Source organism: Camelus bactrianus, chromosome 17 (assembly GCF_048773025.1).
Source record: "Camelus bactrianus isolate YW-2024 breed Bactrian camel chromosome 17, ASM4877302v1, whole genome shotgun sequence".
In the NCBI taxonomy this organism is placed as follows: domain Eukaryota; kingdom Metazoa; phylum Chordata; class Mammalia; order Artiodactyla; family Camelidae; genus Camelus; species Camelus bactrianus.
The window spans coordinates 38805618-38823633 of NC_133555.1; the positions used below are offsets into that span (position 1 = coordinate 38805618).

The 18016-nt window shown below is 41.0% G+C and overlaps 2 protein-coding genes across 9 annotated transcripts in view; one reads left to right on the forward strand and one right to left on the reverse strand.

Moving 5' to 3' along the window:
- The window catches only part of ACKR2 (atypical chemokine receptor 2), a 54969-nt gene that overhangs the window by 32645 nt on the left and 4308 nt on the right, over positions 1–18016 (reverse strand). For 2 of the 6 annotated variants that reach the window (XM_074345131.1, XM_074345126.1), the window contains exons 1-2: positions 7644–7788; positions 4401–4622 (exon numbers count right to left, since the gene is read on the reverse strand). The gene's annotated coding sequence lies outside the window, so the exon portion shown is untranslated. Of the gene's footprint in view, positions 1–4400; positions 4623–7643; positions 7789–7907; positions 8470–18016 lie in introns of those variants that run through there. The other 4 variants (XM_074345128.1, XM_074345129.1, XM_074345133.1 and 1 more) reach the window with 4 other exon arrangements.
- On the forward strand, positions 488–14700 carry HIGD1A (HIG1 hypoxia inducible domain family member 1A). 3 transcript variants are annotated; one of them, XM_045509819.2, is made up of 5 exons: positions 488–651; positions 6818–6959; positions 12006–12120; positions 12741–12875; positions 13721–14700. In XM_045509819.2, exons 1-5 carry the CDS (start codon positions 629–631, stop codon positions 13768–13770), a joined length of 465 nt encoding a protein of 154 aa, XP_045365775.1. In that variant the 5' UTR covers positions 488–628; the 3' UTR covers positions 13771–14700. The 3 variants fall into 3 exon arrangements, with proteins under 3 accessions (XP_045365775.1, XP_010944215.1, XP_010944216.1); XM_010945913.3 differs by lacking the exons at positions 488–651; positions 6818–6959 and adding an exon at positions 7764–7901; XM_010945914.3 differs by lacking the exons at positions 488–651; positions 6818–6959 and adding an exon at positions 7801–7901 and having other exon boundaries at positions 12010–12120.

Consider the following 18016-nt stretch of genomic DNA (forward strand, 5'->3'; position numbering starts at 1 on the left):
AAAGCTCTTGACTATTCTTAGACATAATCAACAGTACATATATGTAAATTTTTTAAATAAATAAATAAATAAAATGGCTACCAAAAAAAAATGTCTAACTGGTATGTGGGATGAATTCACCTCACCAAATGTCATACCCTCAGACTTTCCCAGAACATTCACATATACATGGGCTCTGAGAGAATAATAGGCCTCAGAAAATAATTCACTTTGGTTCCCCCAGAAGTGACCCTCTCAGAGTGAAACTGATCTGACTTTCCTTACCTGACATCAAAATGTAATGTAAGCATCTTTGACCTATTCCACTGAGATTAAAGCTTATGACTAGAGCTCTTTTCTTTCCTTGTTGACTTTACACATATTCTTTTAGGCTTTATAGTTCCTTTTGTGCAAACGATTGAAGGGCGTGTGGTAGCTAAAAGCAATTCAATCTTCCCTCACCACCCCAAGCTGGCAAACAACAATCATCAAGTCCTAAGTGGGAGTGCTGGGGCTTCTCCCTGTGGGTGAAAGTGTCCAAGCAGAGCCTGGGTGATTAGCTGCCAGAGGATTCTACAGTGGCTGATGGCTGGAAATCAGGAGTCCTGAGGGTTGTTCCAAACCTCACAACTCTGCAAGTCTCCTCCCCATGCATGGAGAGAGACAAAGTGGGTAAGTCTAACTCCTAGAGCCCCTGTCTTGGCACTTGATCAGATCCTGTGATAAAGGTTTCTCATGCAGATATTCTGTCTTCTAAACTAAGCTGTAGGTTCCCCAGAGGCAGAGTGCAATGCCTTTCTTTTCCTGCTCTACTCTAAGTATACAGCCTACAACTCAATGTTTAAGAGGTATTCAATAACCACCCAGTTCTCTCATCCTTTTAATGGCATGCTTTATTTTTTGGGGGGATAGGGGGTATAATTAGGTTTATTTATTTATTTTAATTTTTTTAATGGGGTACTGGGGATTGAACCTAGGACCTTGTGCATGCTAAGTACTCTCTCTACCATTGAGCTATACCCTCCCCTGCCCCATCAAAGGCATGCTTTAAAGTTACTACTGAACACTCTATATTCAGGGATGTGGGGATACAGTTAAAACATAGTCTTTGCACAGAAGAAGCATCATAACATCTGAGTTTAGAAAGACTAACTTGTAATAAAGGCTATATCATAGCTATGGGTGTTGGCACATCCATATATCACAGAAGTTCATGAGTGACAGAAGTTCAAATGAGGAAATTGTACATTTTAGCTGGTGAGATCGATTAAGAAAGACTTGACAGATGAAATCCTTTGGACCTGGGACTCAAAGGATGAATACTGTTTTACCAGGTGAAAAGTGAATACCTAAAAATTCAGATAAAGCATTGCATTCAATAACAGCAGAATACATATTATTCTCAAGTACACATGGAGCATTCTCCAGGACAGACCATATGGTAGGCCATAAAACAAGTCTCAGTAAATTTAAAAGAACTGAAATCATACAATATGTTCTTTGATCACAATGGAATTAAACTAAATCAACAACAGTAGGAAATTTGGGGAATTCACAATTAGGCAGAAATTAAACAACACACTCCTAAATAACCAACAAGTCACAGAAGAAACCACAAGGGAAACTATAAAATAATTTGCAATGAAAGAAAGCAAAAACAAAACATACAAAACTTATAGGATACAGTGAAACCAATGCTTAGAAGGCAATGTATAGCTGTAAATGGCTATGTTAAAAAAGAAAAAAGACCTCAATTCAATGAATTAACCTTCTACCTTAAGACCCCCAAAAAAGTAGAGCAAACTAAACCAAAGCAAGAAGAAGGAAAGACAAAAATAAATATTAGAGAAGAAATAAATGAAAGAGATAACAAAAATACAATAGAGAAAAAAGTTTTAAGCTATTCTTCAAAAAGACCAACAAAATTGAAAAAAATTTAGCTAGACTGATTAGGGAAAAAGGGAGAAGACTCAAATTACTAACAACAGGAAGAAATGAAGAATTATAAAAAGGATTATAAAAAGGAAATTAAAAGGACTATAAGGGAATACTATGAAAAATTACCCAATTTGTTGTATGCCAACAAATTAGATAATTTAGATAAAATGCACAGATTTCTAGAAAAATACAAACTACCAAAACTGTCTTGGAAGTAAATTTAAAAATCTGAATAGGCCTATAATAAAGAGATTGAATTAGTAATCAAACAGCTTCCCACAAAGAAAATCTGAGGGTCAGACAGCTTCATTTATGAATTCTACCAAACATTTAAAGAAGAATTACTACCAATCCTCTCAAAATCTGTCAAAAAATAGAAAAGGAAGGAACACTTCCCAACTCATTCTATGAGGCCATTATTACTCTGATACCAAAACCCAACAAAGAGATTGCAAGAAAACTGCAGACCAATATCCCTTGTGGGTATAGACAAACACACACACACTTCAACAAAATATTAGCAAATCAAGTCCAACAATATATTTAAAGGATTATACACCATGATTAATTAAAATTGGAATTTTTCCAGGAATGCAAGGTTGATTCAACACATAAAAATCAACCAATGTAATATACCATATAACTAGAATAAAGGACAAAAACCACATGATCATCTCAGTAGATGTAGAAAAAAGCATCTGACAAACCTTCAACATCCTATCATGGTAAAAGTATGCAAAGACATTTTTGCAAAGAAATAGCAAATGGCCGATGAGCACATAAAAATATATTCAATATTACTAGCATCAGGGAAATGAAAATAAAAAACCACAACGAGATACCATTTTATGGCTATAATCAAAAAGATGGACCCGGGGGGTGGGAGTATAGCTCAGTGGTAGAGAGCACGCTTAACATGCACGAGGTCCTGGGTACAATCTCCAGTACCTCCGTTAAAAATAATTTTAAAAAACAAAAAACCAAAAAGATGGACAGTAATACATGTTGGTGAGGATGTGGAGAAACTGAAATCCTCATACAGTGCTGCTGGGAATGTAAATTGGTGTAGCCCCTTTGGAAAACAATTTGGGAGTTCCTTAAAAAGTTAAACATAAAAGTTATCATATGATCCACCAAGAAAATCATATGTCCACAGAAAAACATGTACATGACTGTTCCCAATAATTTTATTCATAATAACCTAAAGTAGAAACAATCCAAACGTCCAATAACTGATGAAGGATAAACAAAACGTGGTATATATCCATTGAGTGAAATAATTACTTAGCCATCAAAAAGGAATGAAACACCTATACATGCTACAACATGGATGAATTTTGAAAGCACTGTGCTAAGTGAAAGAAACCAGATACAAAAGTTCACATATTATATGATTCCATTTTTATGAAATGTCCAGAATAGGCAAATCCATAGAGAAAGAAAATAGATTAGTGATTGCAAGGGGTAGGGGGTGGGGATGCAGAGGGCAATAGCCCATGGACCACAAGGATTCCAGATCCCAGCTAACCAAAAGAACAAATTAGCCAGAAGTGGTCTTTAAAACTATTGGTGAACTACACTAAACCAACAGTCCACCCAATTTCTAGAGAATCACAATCTGCACAGTACACTTAATGCTTAGCCATCTCACTGCCTGTGATTTCCCTCTAACCAGCCATACTGCACTAAGCAACAGGCCAAGGTCATAAGCTCACCTTTTCTACAGTTATTTTAATACTCATCATTCTTGAAAAACTCTTCTGAACCTCATAAAGCAAAGTAGCAGAAGGATTTTGATGGTTTACCACTTGTCTGCTGATTCACTGAGTGAACTTGGGTCAGGCAGATAATCTTTCCTTTCTGGTTCTTCCTGAAACAGGGCAGGCAGGTTCCTGTCCCTGAGCAAAAGCATCAGCATAGAGAAGTAAAGTAATTAAGGGTCACCAATTCAGGTGAAGTGATCTGTTTGCAGAATCCATTTTTCTCTCAGAGTCATAAAAGTAATTGTCCATCCATCTCTGGCAAAGGAGGTCATTCCGCTGTCCTTATTGAAATTTGAATCTAATTTAGATGTCAGCTACATTTATGAGCCCTCAATTCATCAAGCCATCAAGACAAACAGATGGTGCCTTGCAGTCAGTGTGATGGCAAAATGACTTGGGAGAGCCTGGAGATCAGTCAATAAAAACCTATTTGCAGTGCTGTTGAGTACAATGGGCCTCCCAGAAGAGGCACCTCATTCTCAGAGAATTAGACTATAAAAATAGCCCTAAGTCATTGTTGGGTGAGTCAGAGTAGGGGAAAGCAGAGAGGCAATCAGTATCCAAGGCAGTGGGAGAGAAGAGAGGTAGGTTCTGAAAGGGAAACTGTGACTGATGGATGATCAAGAGAATTAAGAAGCCACAGGAGCCCACAGCCCCTGCCCAACTACTGAAGCCTTGGAGGCTGAAAGGTAGCCGCTGTCACTGAACTCAGGTACTCACCTCTGCAGAGAGTCTTGAGTCATTCAACCAGTATTTACCATGTGCAGGACACCACCAGGAGCTGTGGGCAAAATGTAACAGAAGTTCTGATGCCAGGTCCTTGTAACCCAGTGTTCACGCACAACCACGGTGGTGCTCGACATCATACCACATATCAGGAACTGGCTGGGGAGCCCAAGTAGAAAATCATGTTCATCCTTTCTGGCGGAAAGAGCTGTTCACCTGTGGTAAACAGAAATCTTTTTCTTCTGGTGATCAGTTCTGCTTTTATGTAATCTAGTTAAATGACCCTTTTCAGTTATGTAGATTATATAAGATTACAAATTTTCTGATTTTAAAACTACGTAAAAGTGAATATTAAAAAGACCAAATTCTGCCTACTATTCTCTACTAAAAGACATATAATAAATTATATGGGATATAAAATTAGATAAATTTTAAGATAAGACGGTTCTGTTGTTAATCCTAAATCCAACTCTTTCCAAAACAAGGGAAAGAGGCAGGGGAACTTCAGCTAGGTTAGAGAAGTTCCATGCCCATTGCCCCTCAACCTACCCCACCCCAAAGCAACTAAGAGGAAGAACAAAAAGAAATTTTGAAGAACTGCAATAAATCCAAGATCCATTTTTTAGTGACAATCTCACAGCTTTTTGTTGGAAAATACCATCAATGAAAATTCTTGCATCAAGTTTAAAATTGCACAAATGTATTTCCTGTATAATGCTTTCCTGTGTAAATGATCCTCTCAATGTCACTGCGTATGGGAATCGGGCAAATCCGGTCCAGTTTGGTCAGAGCACAGTTCTATGAGAGGGAAGGCACAGTCTCATCTCTGCCAAAGATCTGCCCAAGGCTGGCCCCTCGTTACTCAGTTATCTACCAGGATGTCACTGGCTAAGTGTGCACAAAACTAGGAGTAGGGATTTATGCAAGTTTCATGTTGGGTTAATGGGATGGAGAGAAGTTCCACCAACCAAGTCAGGAAATTTAGGAGAAAGTGCAGGCTTGTGAGGAAGGGGTATCCAGAATAGGGGGAAGAAGAGTTAATTCAGTTCAGCTATGGATATGTTACAGAGTAACATAAAAAAAGGAATTTTATCATGGCCTGGACCCTAGTCATTTCTCCCTGGGGACTGGTCTGTATGGACTACAGCTGCTTTAAAGAAGCAGTCCTTGTCAAGGTGGTAGAGGGTTGACTGTTACCTGAAAAGTGGGTTTACCTCTTGGTGGGTGTCGAGCCAAAAGACATGACCAAGCCAAAGATTGGGAGAAGGAAGGATTTATTACTTGCAACAGGAAGAACAAAGGGAATCTTTCCCAAAGCAATGTCTCCCCTGAACTGTAAAACTGGGGAAGTTTTAAGCCAAGGTACATGCATATGCATGAAGGGGTTTGGGTGGTATATGCATATTCATGAAGAGATTTCAGCAGAGATCTTAGCATGGAACTGGGGCAAAAGTTAACAGAGTCTAAGCTTTAGTTGATTCAAGTCCCAAGGGTCAGAAACAGCCAACATCATCATCCCTTGGGTTCCAGTTGATCTGGTGGTTGAGTGCTTGAAGGGGGTTTAAATTCTGCAAAACTACCAAGAACGTGCTTCAGGCTAACCTTTACCATTGAAACAGAACTGGGAGTCCTCACGACTGATTTATTATCCTTGCTATTGTTACTTCCCTTGCTTGATAACAGTTTTGTTCTTTTGTTCCCTTTAAGGTGATTTTTACTGAGACCTGTTCAAGGGCAAGCCTTGTGGCCAGGCATACATCACAAAATGGCTTAGGCCTAAAATGGCTTCTCTTATGTCAAGTTCTCTTTCTCCAGGGACCTCCCTACCCTACCTGCTTACAGTACTGCACGTAGCAGCCTTCCATATGCTAAGACCAAGGATACCGCCTCAATACAAAGAATATAACAAACCACATACTGAACAGTCTTAACTTTTCCGGCTGGGTAATGCTGATAGTCCGTTTCTGATGCATTCTTTACTACCAAACGCACTCAGCTCTTGACAACAACTGGTCTGCCTGACCCCAAATCCCATTCTCTGGAAGTTAGCAAATCAGCTAATACCATTTTGACTTGTATAAATTCCCTTCAGGAATGAATATGCTGTGGTAACTACTGCTGTCGGCCTTTGTATTTCCAGAATCAAGGAACTTGATGATGTTTGCTTTACTTTCATATTCAAATCTGTCAGGCTATCAATCATTTATCTATATATTTTAGCGTGAATACCCTTTTCATTAAAAAGTATTTCCCAAAAGAAAAAATCAGAAGAGTGGCATGGTTTTACATTACTGCAAACCTCCTCAATGCCTAAGAGATGACTGGATTCTTATATTTGCTTCTGCACTGTCTGTTATGATAAGTCAAGCGCTTTTACCCTAAGTCCCTGATCATCCTACTTATCTTTCAAGCCTTCCAGCTACCGCAAGAGTTAAGTCCTTTCTTCATTTAACATCATTGAGACCCTACCTGGGCTGTGTTCAAGGAGACACCGGCCTGAACAAGACAAAACACGTGCCCTCAAGGAGCTTAAAAGCACACCACACAACCAAGGTATGGAGTTTTTAACTTATCAGACACAGCATGAATGTTTCCCGTATGTGTCTTAACTCGACTATGAGACAAGAGATTTTCAGAATCCTGAGCCCATGGCACCGGGCTCCTCACAGAGCACTTGGCAATCTATCTCCTTCTGTGGTTTATATTCAGATTCTAATTTCGTCAGCGTTATAGTCCCCAAGGTACCGTGCTTGATGCTTTGTACAAATTCACCAGATATTTACTGGCTACGAACAAACCAGTCTCTTTCTCCGAAAGTTCAGTCACAAGGGGCCTGACATTTCTTCCCTCAGGTAAGTCACCTCAGTCTGAGTGAGGTTGCAGCTCTAGCGACCCCGTGCTTACAATTAACAGCCGCCTGTCACTAGAGTGGAAGCGCCACCACAGGAGCCCGAAAGCACACGTTCCCGACGGATAAACACCAGGACGTGGGAAGGGAGCGAGCGCCCCGTCGCCCCACCGCCCAAGGCAGGGACGCGCTCACACCTCACCAATGCCTCCCAAGGGCCGGCCCCGCCCGCTGGAGCAAGGGACATGGCATTCAAAGTGCTCGCCGCCACCGGGGCCCGAGGAGAAAAGGGCAAGCGTCTTCTCAAGTACCGCGGAGCCCAAGGCCGGGGCGTGGGGGAGGGGGAGCCTGAAGCTTCCTCAGCCGAACCGCCAACACGAATCTCTCACCTTTGACGCGCTCCCCCACGTGAGAGCCGGAGCCGCGCCCGCGCACGTCGCTCCAGCCAACCCGGAACTCGCTCTTGCCGCCCCACCCGCAGCGCACACGCACGCACCCACCAGCCGGCACCGGCACACCCTCTTGCCAGCCTCCGGCTTCCGATTGGCTGAGGCCGGCCGTGGGCGGGACATGGAGAAGCCGGCAGACGGCGAGTGCGGGAGGGGGACCTGAAGCCGGTTGGTGCTTGAGCGGGCTTGTTGTAGTTGGTAAGTGGAGATTTGGCGGGGTATTGGGAGCTGGGGGCTCCCGGCCTCGGGATGGGAAGAAGTGAGGCCGCCCTGGGCCGGACCTTGGGAGGGTTGAGGATCGCCGGGCTAGGAGTAGGAGGCAATGCTAAGGGGGCGATGTCCAGTTGGCTGGGCTCAGGCCCGACCTCGTGGTTCAGGGGAGGCTGGGGGTCCAAAGACAAGGCCTGCCGCCCCGTCGAATGGGGCCATACGGAGCCTACGAGGGGCAAAGGCTTGTGGCTGGGAGGGAAGCCTCGCGGGGGTGCTGGGGCCGACTTCGGGGAGCGGGCACCCGGTAGCGTACCCGGAGCTTCTTGAGAGCGGGGCCCAGCGATGGGTGAGGAGGGACTGGGAGGAAGAGCTCGCTGACCGCGGAGTCGTGGCAAGGTCACAGGAAGAGAGGGGGAGGAAGGTTGAAGGGTTGAAGGGAGGGTTGAAGCACACGACCTTCCCGACCTCGGCTTCTTCTCGAGCCAGGAGAGTCAGAAGGCCCAGGGCCTGTATCAAGCATCTGGACGGAATTCACGTTTCTTCCTGAAGAGTAAACCTGCCAAGTTAGAGATTACAAAATATAGCACAGGATTAGAATTAGGATCAGCAGAAATGATTCGGCAGGTTTATTCGCTTGTCTCTTTTATATTACCGGTGTGAGAGGCATCTGTTTCCCTCTGGGGTAATCCCTAGGGAAGGAACCTTTGCCTCCGGAAGTACTCAGGCACGACCGGTTTGGATGAAAAGTTCTGACGGATTCTAGTGGTACCTGGCCCCAGCCTGACAATCGTGTTTGAGTTCTGTATACCAAGGGTTCTCTTGCTTCCCTGTGCACCAGAATCACTTAAAGGGGCCTTCTTAAAATACAGATTCCTTGGGTCCTGCTCCAGACCATCTGAATCAGAATCTCCGGGATGGGGCCTTTGCCCCCATTTTAGATAAGCTGACAGACTCCTGATGAAACATGAAAATTTGAAACCACTCTTGTTAGATGGTGGATCCTGTGACCTGTTACACCACCTGATGCCAGGCATCGCATCTTCCTTTGTGCCTTTTTTAGGTTCCCATTCATTTGAAAAGGTCTTCAGTAGTCTCTTGCTAAGTTTACAGACAGGTTCGTGTTTTCCAAGCTGGCTTTGAGTATCTGGTTATCGGTGCCTCTTTTTGTACCTGTTCAACTTTCTGACAGAGATCTGAGTCAGTTGCTGTGGGTGGGTGAGAAAACGATAATAAAAGAAAATCTAGAAGTGGTGCTAGTGAACAAATGAAATTGTTCGATGAGTTAAGCCTTGGGGAAGAAGGTTCTACTCAATTTTAGGCTTGACTGGCTTTTTTTTTTACAAGTCAAAGAGGTGTGGGCTTCTGTTAAGGAATGGGTTTTAATATTTTTCAGATTACATGTATACCAATATTATAAGACTGATGATTTGGCAATACATTGGCAATCAAAAGAACCCTGGACTGTGTAGGGAGAGCTGGGTTCTAATCCTCCTCTGTCAGAGATGTATTACTGTTGAGGGGTTCACATAACCCCTCATAACCCTTTTTCTATCTGTAAAATAAGGCTACTGGCATGGATTAGTCATCTGGATTGTTATTTTCAAGTTATATGATTTGCAGTTATTGACCCTGATACTTTAAAAGTTAACCATTTTCAATTTAGGTAGCTGTAAATCATGATTACTTGGAAAACTTCTAGGTGGTCATTAGGAAGAGAATTATCAAAATCTCATATTTTGGGAGTGTTATAGATAAACACTGTTAGAATTTATAAGATCATATAAAATATGATTTGAACTATATAATAACAAATAATTATGATGGGTCGGATTTTTAATATTCCTCTTTATTAATTTCATCCTGAAATGTGCATACAAGGTGTTCTGGATCAGAGACAGATTATCATTAGTCACTTAAAGCAAATGATGACTACATGGTTCCATCACACCCTGATTCTTACCCCATAGGCTACTTTCTGATCAAATGTCCTGCCCATACAAACTTAAGGGTCTGTATCAGGGGTGAGGAATGGAGATCCAGGGATTTTCTTTTATATACAGTAGATAGCCATCCTCCTCCCTTCTGAAAGGAGGTGGGACATAAAAACTTTTGCTCCATTGACCTGTTGGACAATTACAGTGATCTAGATGTGAGAGATTAAAGGAAAAATTACCAACTTGCTTGCTTTTAAAGACAATTCCCCAAATGACATCATAGTTGAGGAAAAATTAAGGCAAAGGAAGAAAACAAGCTTTTATATCTGCAAAAGAAGGTGCTAGTTTTCAAAACTGGATTGTGGTATATCATGGTTTTGTCTCATGGTTGCAAGGATCCAAGCAAGACCTATTCAGGTTATCATTTCTTCTTTCATAGATACAATATAAGAATTAAAAAAGAAACAAGCCCTTAAGTACATATTGCTTGGCATTTTTCTTACTGATTAAACTCTACAAAAATGTGTATAATTCTTTTCACTAAATATTCCAAAATAAATTACCTGAGAATAGTTTTAGTTGTTGAAAAAATATTACTTTTAAAATTATTCAGCAAACATTTTGTGGTATACTTACCACATGCAAAGCATTGTGCCAGACAATGGACAGAGATACAAGGAGGGCAGATGTAGCCTCCTGACTTCAAAGATTCAAGCAAGAGAGTTATTGTGGAGAAAGCATGGACTCCTATGGGACTGCAAAACCAAAGCACTTAACCTAAACTTAGAGGTTCAAAGAAGACTTTCCAGAGGAGGTCTGTTAATATAAGAACCTGGAAAATGGAGGAGTTAGCCAGGGAAGAGAGTATCTGAAGAAGGAAAGGGAAGAAAAGTGTTAGGCAGAGGAATCAGGTTGTACAGAGGCTTGGAGGTTTAGACAGCCTCTGTAGGAAGTTTAACATGATTAGAATGTGGGGTTGGGGAGGGAGGTGGGAGGAGGGTTTGTGTTAAGACAAAAGTTAAGAACTTTTGCCTTTTAGAAGTTTATGATTAGTTAGTTATGAAGGAAACTAATAAACATACTGGCCTAAAACAAATACAGTATTTAATCTCTCCATCTATGCAGTTTCTTGGAGACCAGTTTCTTATTTCTCTAAAACTTCCCAAACCTACTTTAGCTTAAAGATAGCACACTCTAAGTTCAGTTGTCATTGTCTCTGTTATGCTATTGACAAGTAATCATACTGTTATGTCTCTCCTTTTTAAAAAAAAAAATCTAATTTGTGAACCATTATTTCAGTGTTTATATTTTATCTCCTCAAGTATATAGTGAGCATCCTGAACCTTGAACTTGTTGAACCTTGTATATAATAAAAGTTCAGAAAATAGAGGTTTACTCAATTAGTAGGTAATGGAGCACCCAAAACAAAAAGAGGTCTAGTTCTTATCCTTGTTTTCTCCTGTCTAGCTGTGTGATACTGTACAAGTCCTCTGGATTAAGGTTTTCTTCTCTGTCAGACGACAAATTGAACTCTTCCCAATGGGGATGGTGACTTGGAGGGATGATTTCACTTTTCAAACTAGCTCTAAGCCCCACCTCTAGAGTTGGATTGTCTTTGAGGAGCTTGACTATTACCAACGCCCCTTGAATAGCAAAGTGTTGAATGAGGGCTGTTATTACAGAAGGGAGTATGATGTGCCTGAAAAACCCAGAAGCTAAGATAAGATTTTGTATGAGTAGCGGGATGGACAGTGGACTTTAGAGTTTATTATAATTGACACTAATCAGAGACTTGTACACTTCCGTACTATGTCTGACTTCCTTACTTTATCTAAGGGTAAAGTTTACAGGCTGTTCAGATCACCTCAGTGGGAAAGAAGTATGTACATAGTTACTATGACTGAGGTGCAATTGAATGTTATTACCTCATTGTGATGAAATGCCTATTAGCTTCCTATGTAAAGGAAAATGACTGACAGGAGAGAAGGGCACCTTTGGTCTCTGTGATAATGGAAATGACTTTTTTTTTTTTAACTGCCCCCTTACTCACACAATGATCTGGCCAGTATCTCGCCTTTTTGGGTACCACTTAAAAGGAACAGTCTTATAAAAGAAGGTATGCTTTTAGCTGCAGAACCTCATGGAAATTCTTTTTCAGGAAGATCCTTCAATCACTATGTCAAGCAACACAGATGTTTCTCTTTCTTCATATGATGAAGATGAGGGATCTAAACTTATCCGAAAAGCTAGAGAGGCACCATTTGTCCCCATTGGTAAGTTTGACTTTGATGTTCTAATAATCAATCTGCTGTAAGCTTTAACACAATAGAAGTGTAGTCAACTTGTTCATCAAGCATTTCCTAAAAGCACTGATTTTCAAATATTTTTTCATATGTTGTTAAAATATGCTGAGGTTGGCATGATATAACTTTCATTATAGAAATTCTTCTGTGTGTATTCATACTTATTTTATTGATTCTTATTTCAGTGAATGTGTTGGGACCCTCCCTCAGCCTCAGTGATCTACTGGAAGGATTCAAAAGACAAAAAAGCTGTTATCACAGTTACAGTTTATTAAGGTCTCTGCTTATATTAACTGATCCCTTCGGGGATGGGAATAGAACAGAGAGGAAGAGTTCCCCTGACACTCAAAGAAATTTATCTCCTGGCCCCACAAGCCAACATTTTAAAGATGCTGTTAACTTTCTGGATCTGCTACTGCTTGCTACCAATTATGGATTTTTGGATCTGAGGCAGGAAAATTAGAAAGTCTGTATGTTAGCTAAGTAATGGTCTCAGAACATCTTTATAAAAAATCATTGATTGATGGTAAAAATCATCTTGGTTCCCCGTTCCAATGCATCTGACATACACATGACTATTTGTTTCACAGGAATGGCAGGTTTTGCAGCAATTGTTGCATACGGATTATATAAATTGAAAAGCAGAGGAAATACTAAAATGTCCGTTCATCTGATCCACATGCGTGTGGCAGCCCAAGGCTTTGTTGTGGGAGCAATGACTCTTGGTAGGTTCCTACAGAACATTTTCAAATTTGTGGTTCCAGGTGGGAGGGTATAGCTCAGTGGTTAGAGTACATGCTTAGCATGCACGAGGTCCTGGGATCAGTTCCCAGTACCTCCATTAAAATTACTAAATAAATAAACCTTATTACCCACCCCCAAAAAACCCTACAAACAAAATAAATATTAAAAAAAAAAATGTGTGGTTCCCCATTAGTGGATTTCTTTGTAAATCAAACAAGGTGGATACTTTTAGCTGATTTTAAAGCAGTTTGCAAATGTCACATATTCATTTTCATTTAAAAACTGGATTAATAGAAATAGTTCAAATAGTGACACAGTTTTACTGTCTATAATAGAATTTTACTAAGCTTTTAAAGAAAGACAATCCTAGGCATCGTTGAGTTTATAATTTCTTTGAAGAGTCTAGATATGCAAATAGGGTTGGTAGTAAGATCCATTATCCGGGAGAGATATGATTGCTATTTTATTGAGTTTTTGAAGGTGGAAAAGATATTACATACTTTAATTGACTTTATAGTTCATTTACCTTATCTGGTATTATGTACCGAGAGTGATTTTTTAAGGTTGCCAGACAAATATCGATTATATTTTTAACAGTCTGAGCCGGTCATACTAGCCTTGAGCTACTTGGGAAACTATGCAAAAAGAACTTCAGAAATGTGAATTGTTTAAGAAGACAAGAGTATAAGCAGGCTGGGGTCTGATTCCCCTTGTAAATATTGTCTGCTAGGAAGAGTGCTACTTTTAGCTATTTTATGAACTGTTTACAGTTTTCTTACTATTGAAGAAAATATTTAAATGTTTAACTAGCATTCTTTTTCTTTAGGTATGGGCTATTCTATGTATCAGGAATTCTGGGCAAAACGGAAACCTTAGAAGAAGAGATGCTGTCTTGGTCTTGTTGGCGGTGCTTGCTTTAGTTTGACATCTCATATTGAGGTTATATGTTTATGTTGAAAATAAATCGGTTGAGTGGGTCAGACAATAACATGGTAATTTGAACACTGGCTTCCTTTCTTGCAGGTTTGATTTGCCTGGTGACCAAGTTACTGGTGACTAGTTCACTGGCCAGGTCATTCAGGGGAGTCAGATTAGCACAAAAGAAACATGTCACTTTTAAATGCACTTGGTGGTAGTAAAATGTTCACCTTCTTAAACTCTCCTGATAAAATTAGTTCTACAGAAGACAACATGCCAGTCCCAAGTACTCCCAGTTGCTGCAGAATATCACATGCTTTTGATGTAACGTTGGAATCCTGTTTACCTTAGTTAATTTAACTCTTCTGACTGCCTTGTGGACTGAGTACTCAGTTTTAAGGGCTGGTTGGTCTTAAACCTGGCCCTGCAACTGACCGTATGTGTGTGTTTTTAAGTCAAATGTAAAAGCTGATAACAGAGCATCCTAGTAGTATTTATTTCAGAATCATACTTGTAAACAGAAGAATAACTTAATTACAGATCCCCATTTAGTTCTTTTGTAATTGCAGAATTATATTTTGCTGCTGTTATATTAGAATAATTTTTAGATGTCATCTTGAAATAGAAGTGTATTTTAAGTGCTAATGCAAAGGTAAATGAAAAATACTTATATTCTCTGTAAGAATCATAAATGTTAAACTAAATAAATTATAATGGAAGTGATTAATGATTTATAAGCAAGCTGGTTTGGTGAGACGTTATAAACCACCTTTGGTATATTACAGAAAACTCGTTGCACTTGTGAAATTCTCTTGTCTAACCTGAATTTACATTCCATGGTGATAACATGGTAAATGTAGTGTTAATAAAGTAAGTGAACCTAGCAAATGTTTTGTATTTGTTTCAACTTGGAAAAAACATCATTCTTCAAAGTAGCACAAGCAGTTTCAAGAAAAAAGAGAAAATTTTGTGCCTTTCATAGGAGCCATGGTTAAAGAATATTTACCAAACAGGAGTAATAGCTAACGTTTATTGAGCATTTACTGTGTGCCACACACTGCTCTGAGCACTTTTCATGTGTTTAAGTTTCCTAACAACCCTAAGGAGTACTATGATCTTCATTTTACAGAGGAGGACACTGAGGTATGAATGGTTTCACACAGCTAGAGAAGGTTGTAGATTTGGGACTGGAACCTGGGCAGTCAAGGGGTAGATGCCAGTGGGTGTTCAAGACTCAAACGTTGGCGTTTGCGAAATTAATGCTGGGTTGGCAGCAGTTATTGTAAAGTAACACCGACAAAAGGGTACAGTGGTGAGTACAGACTCACCACTCCATTGATTGTATAACCTGGACCAGATCAGGGTTTTCTCAATCTCTTCCTAGTTAGAAATGAGAGATGGGACTAGGTAATTTCTATGGTCCCATCTAGCTTATAGATCAGTCTATGGGTCTATAGGGAAAGTGCTTTAAAAATGTAAGCTACTACTAGGAACTCCTCCCACCCTCCAGTAGACCTTATAGGAGATGCTTGTAGACAGTCCTAACAATTTTTTTTCATGAAGGATAAGCCTTCTTAGAAGAAGAACTTCTAAGAACAAATTTGGGAACAAGTTTCAGAAAATTTTTCTGATGGATGAGTACATTACTGATTTTGTGAAATGAATACTAACTTGAGGGAAATTGATCTAGACAGATGCCAGAGGATAGATGAACAGAGTGAAATGTTGAGGTTGTAGTGAGCATTCAGTGATTGGGAGAAAATGAGTAAGGCTGCTTGCCCAAAGGAGAGTGGTAAATTATGGTGGATATGTAGGCTGGCATCAGATTATGCTAGTTCTTAAAAGTGGCTCAGATGCATGTGATACTATTTTTTATCAGATCAGACCTGGGTTCATGGTTCTGCCACTTACAAGTCCAGTAGCTGTGGTTTCCTCATCTGTAAAATGGGGACAGTATCAGTGGCCTAGGGTTGTTGGGAAGATGAAATGTAATGGTGAAGGTAAAGGGCTTAGCGTAGTACCTGATGCACGAACAAACTCTGAATGGTTGCAGTTACCACTGTTACCGTCAAGCTTGGGAATGTAGCAGCACAGTAGGCGCTTGGGCCCTCCTCTCACAACTTACAGTCTAGCAGGGAAGGCTGGCGTTGAATCTGTGATTTCAAAACGCATGAATGCTAGGTATAGTGTCAGGAGGCTGGGAGACCTCACCTGGGGCTGGAGTCAGGGAAGGTATCCCCATAGTAACTTAAGATGATTTTTCACTGAGGGATTGCTTGGCTAACTGTTGCGTGTTATCAGAGCCCTGGTTGTATGATGGCTTCATGCCTCTTTCCTCTACTAGTCTGTTTGATGACATGAAGATCTTTTTCATCCAAAGCACCTGGCATTAGTCCCTGGCTCATGGATGTTCAATAAGTGTTTGTAGGGTCAATCAGAATAAGTAAGCTTTGTTTTTTTTACATTCAGGATCTGCCGACCCCAGATAAGTTACTGGCGTAGTTCTAGTTAACGAGCAACAGCGACATCTGGTCGTGAGAGTTGGAATTTGACTCCCTCGGGGAACATATGTATCCCGGAGTCAGAATTTTGGAGTGGAGGATCCCTCCCTTGCCTCACAGATGAGGAAATGCTGCTCAGAGCTTCAGGAACTTAAAAGTTAGGCTCTGTCCCCATGTAAATCTACGGCCCTTCGTAACAAAGGCCCGAACAAAGCTGAATGAACATAAGGTACCTTAAAGTTCTCATGTGTCAAATTGTGGAACTACCAACTGTTACTTACATACTGACCCAACAGTGACTGGATTGCCACTTTCTTAGTGAGTGATTTACCTGCTGTAAATTCACGGAAGAGCCAGCACTATTCATGCATCCTGGCTTTAGCCTTCTTCCCCCTTAGTCACTGAAACGAAGCAACATAATTTGTTTCTAGCAGGACAAAAATTTCTCCTAAATTCAGTAGTGATCAATAGTTCCAGAGCAGAGGCCAGCATCCATCTGGTCCTCTCAGAGGAACCCAGGACAGGCCCCCTCTACAGTATCCTGTACGTTAATGTTAGGTCTTTTTCCCATCCCAGTGTAACTGAAGTTAGTCAAAGAGTGACTAAAATCTTATAACATGAGGTGGAAACGCCATCATACCTTTCAGCTAAGAGCCCTCTTACCTAAACTCGGCTTGTGTGCAAGCATCCTTACCGATGTCTTCCCAACTGGCGCTCCTTTTGAGCTCACCCACTTCTGTCAGGGATTTCCCTCTCTGTCCAGAGGTGTCACTCCCTGGGCTCAAACTCCTGCAAGTGTCTTTCCTTCCTGCTGTTCATGTATCACTAGGAAACCAGTCACCAGATCCTGCCAGTTTTCATAAGCAGAGCCCTTCATCACTCAGGTTTGTTTTTTTCCTCTCTGTTGCCACCACTTTCAACCTAGGCCCTTCAGGTCCTGTTCTGCCCCGTCCCTCCAGCCGAGCCACTGACGCCAAAGCCCTGGGCTCACCACCACCCACCTCGGAGACCTCTGCTCGGACTCCCTTCCTTCCTTGACTGTCCCTCTACCCCTTCCCCACTCCCAGTCAACCCAGCGCACTCCTTATAGACCCAACCCAAATCCTACTTCTGGTAAAGCTCTGAACTTCTCTAGGCCACAGTGAACTTTGCCTTTTTTTCAAATCTTGCCAAATTTGTGTTCAAAACACACACCACACATAATCCACCATGGTACTAATTTGCTTTTATACAGTGCTTTGCTGCATATTGAATACTTTAACACTCTTTTTTTGTTAGTTCCTCACAAAAACTGAAGGATATATTATCCTGACTCTTTCAACAAGGAAAGCTGTAATTTAGTCAAAGCCATACAATTGAAACGTCCCAAAGCTGGGACCCAAACGCAGAACTTGAGACCCCAGGTCTCGTGGAAAGACTGCATGAAGGGAGGGAAGGCAGATACATGAAGTAATGCCTGTCCAGGAAATACCTGTTCTTCCCTTCCCTTCATTTCCACCTTCCACCGCACACACATCCACACTTAGATCCTAAGTCCAATACTTTTTTACAATATACTATAGCTGCTTTATCCTCAGATTTTTTCATATATAAATAGCCTCAGTCACTCTTTGTTTCGGCCTTTATAGGAAGGAAGCTGTGGAGATTCCCACATGGTCTTACTGTGGAGGCAGTAAATTAAAAACTAGGAAGTACACAAGGCA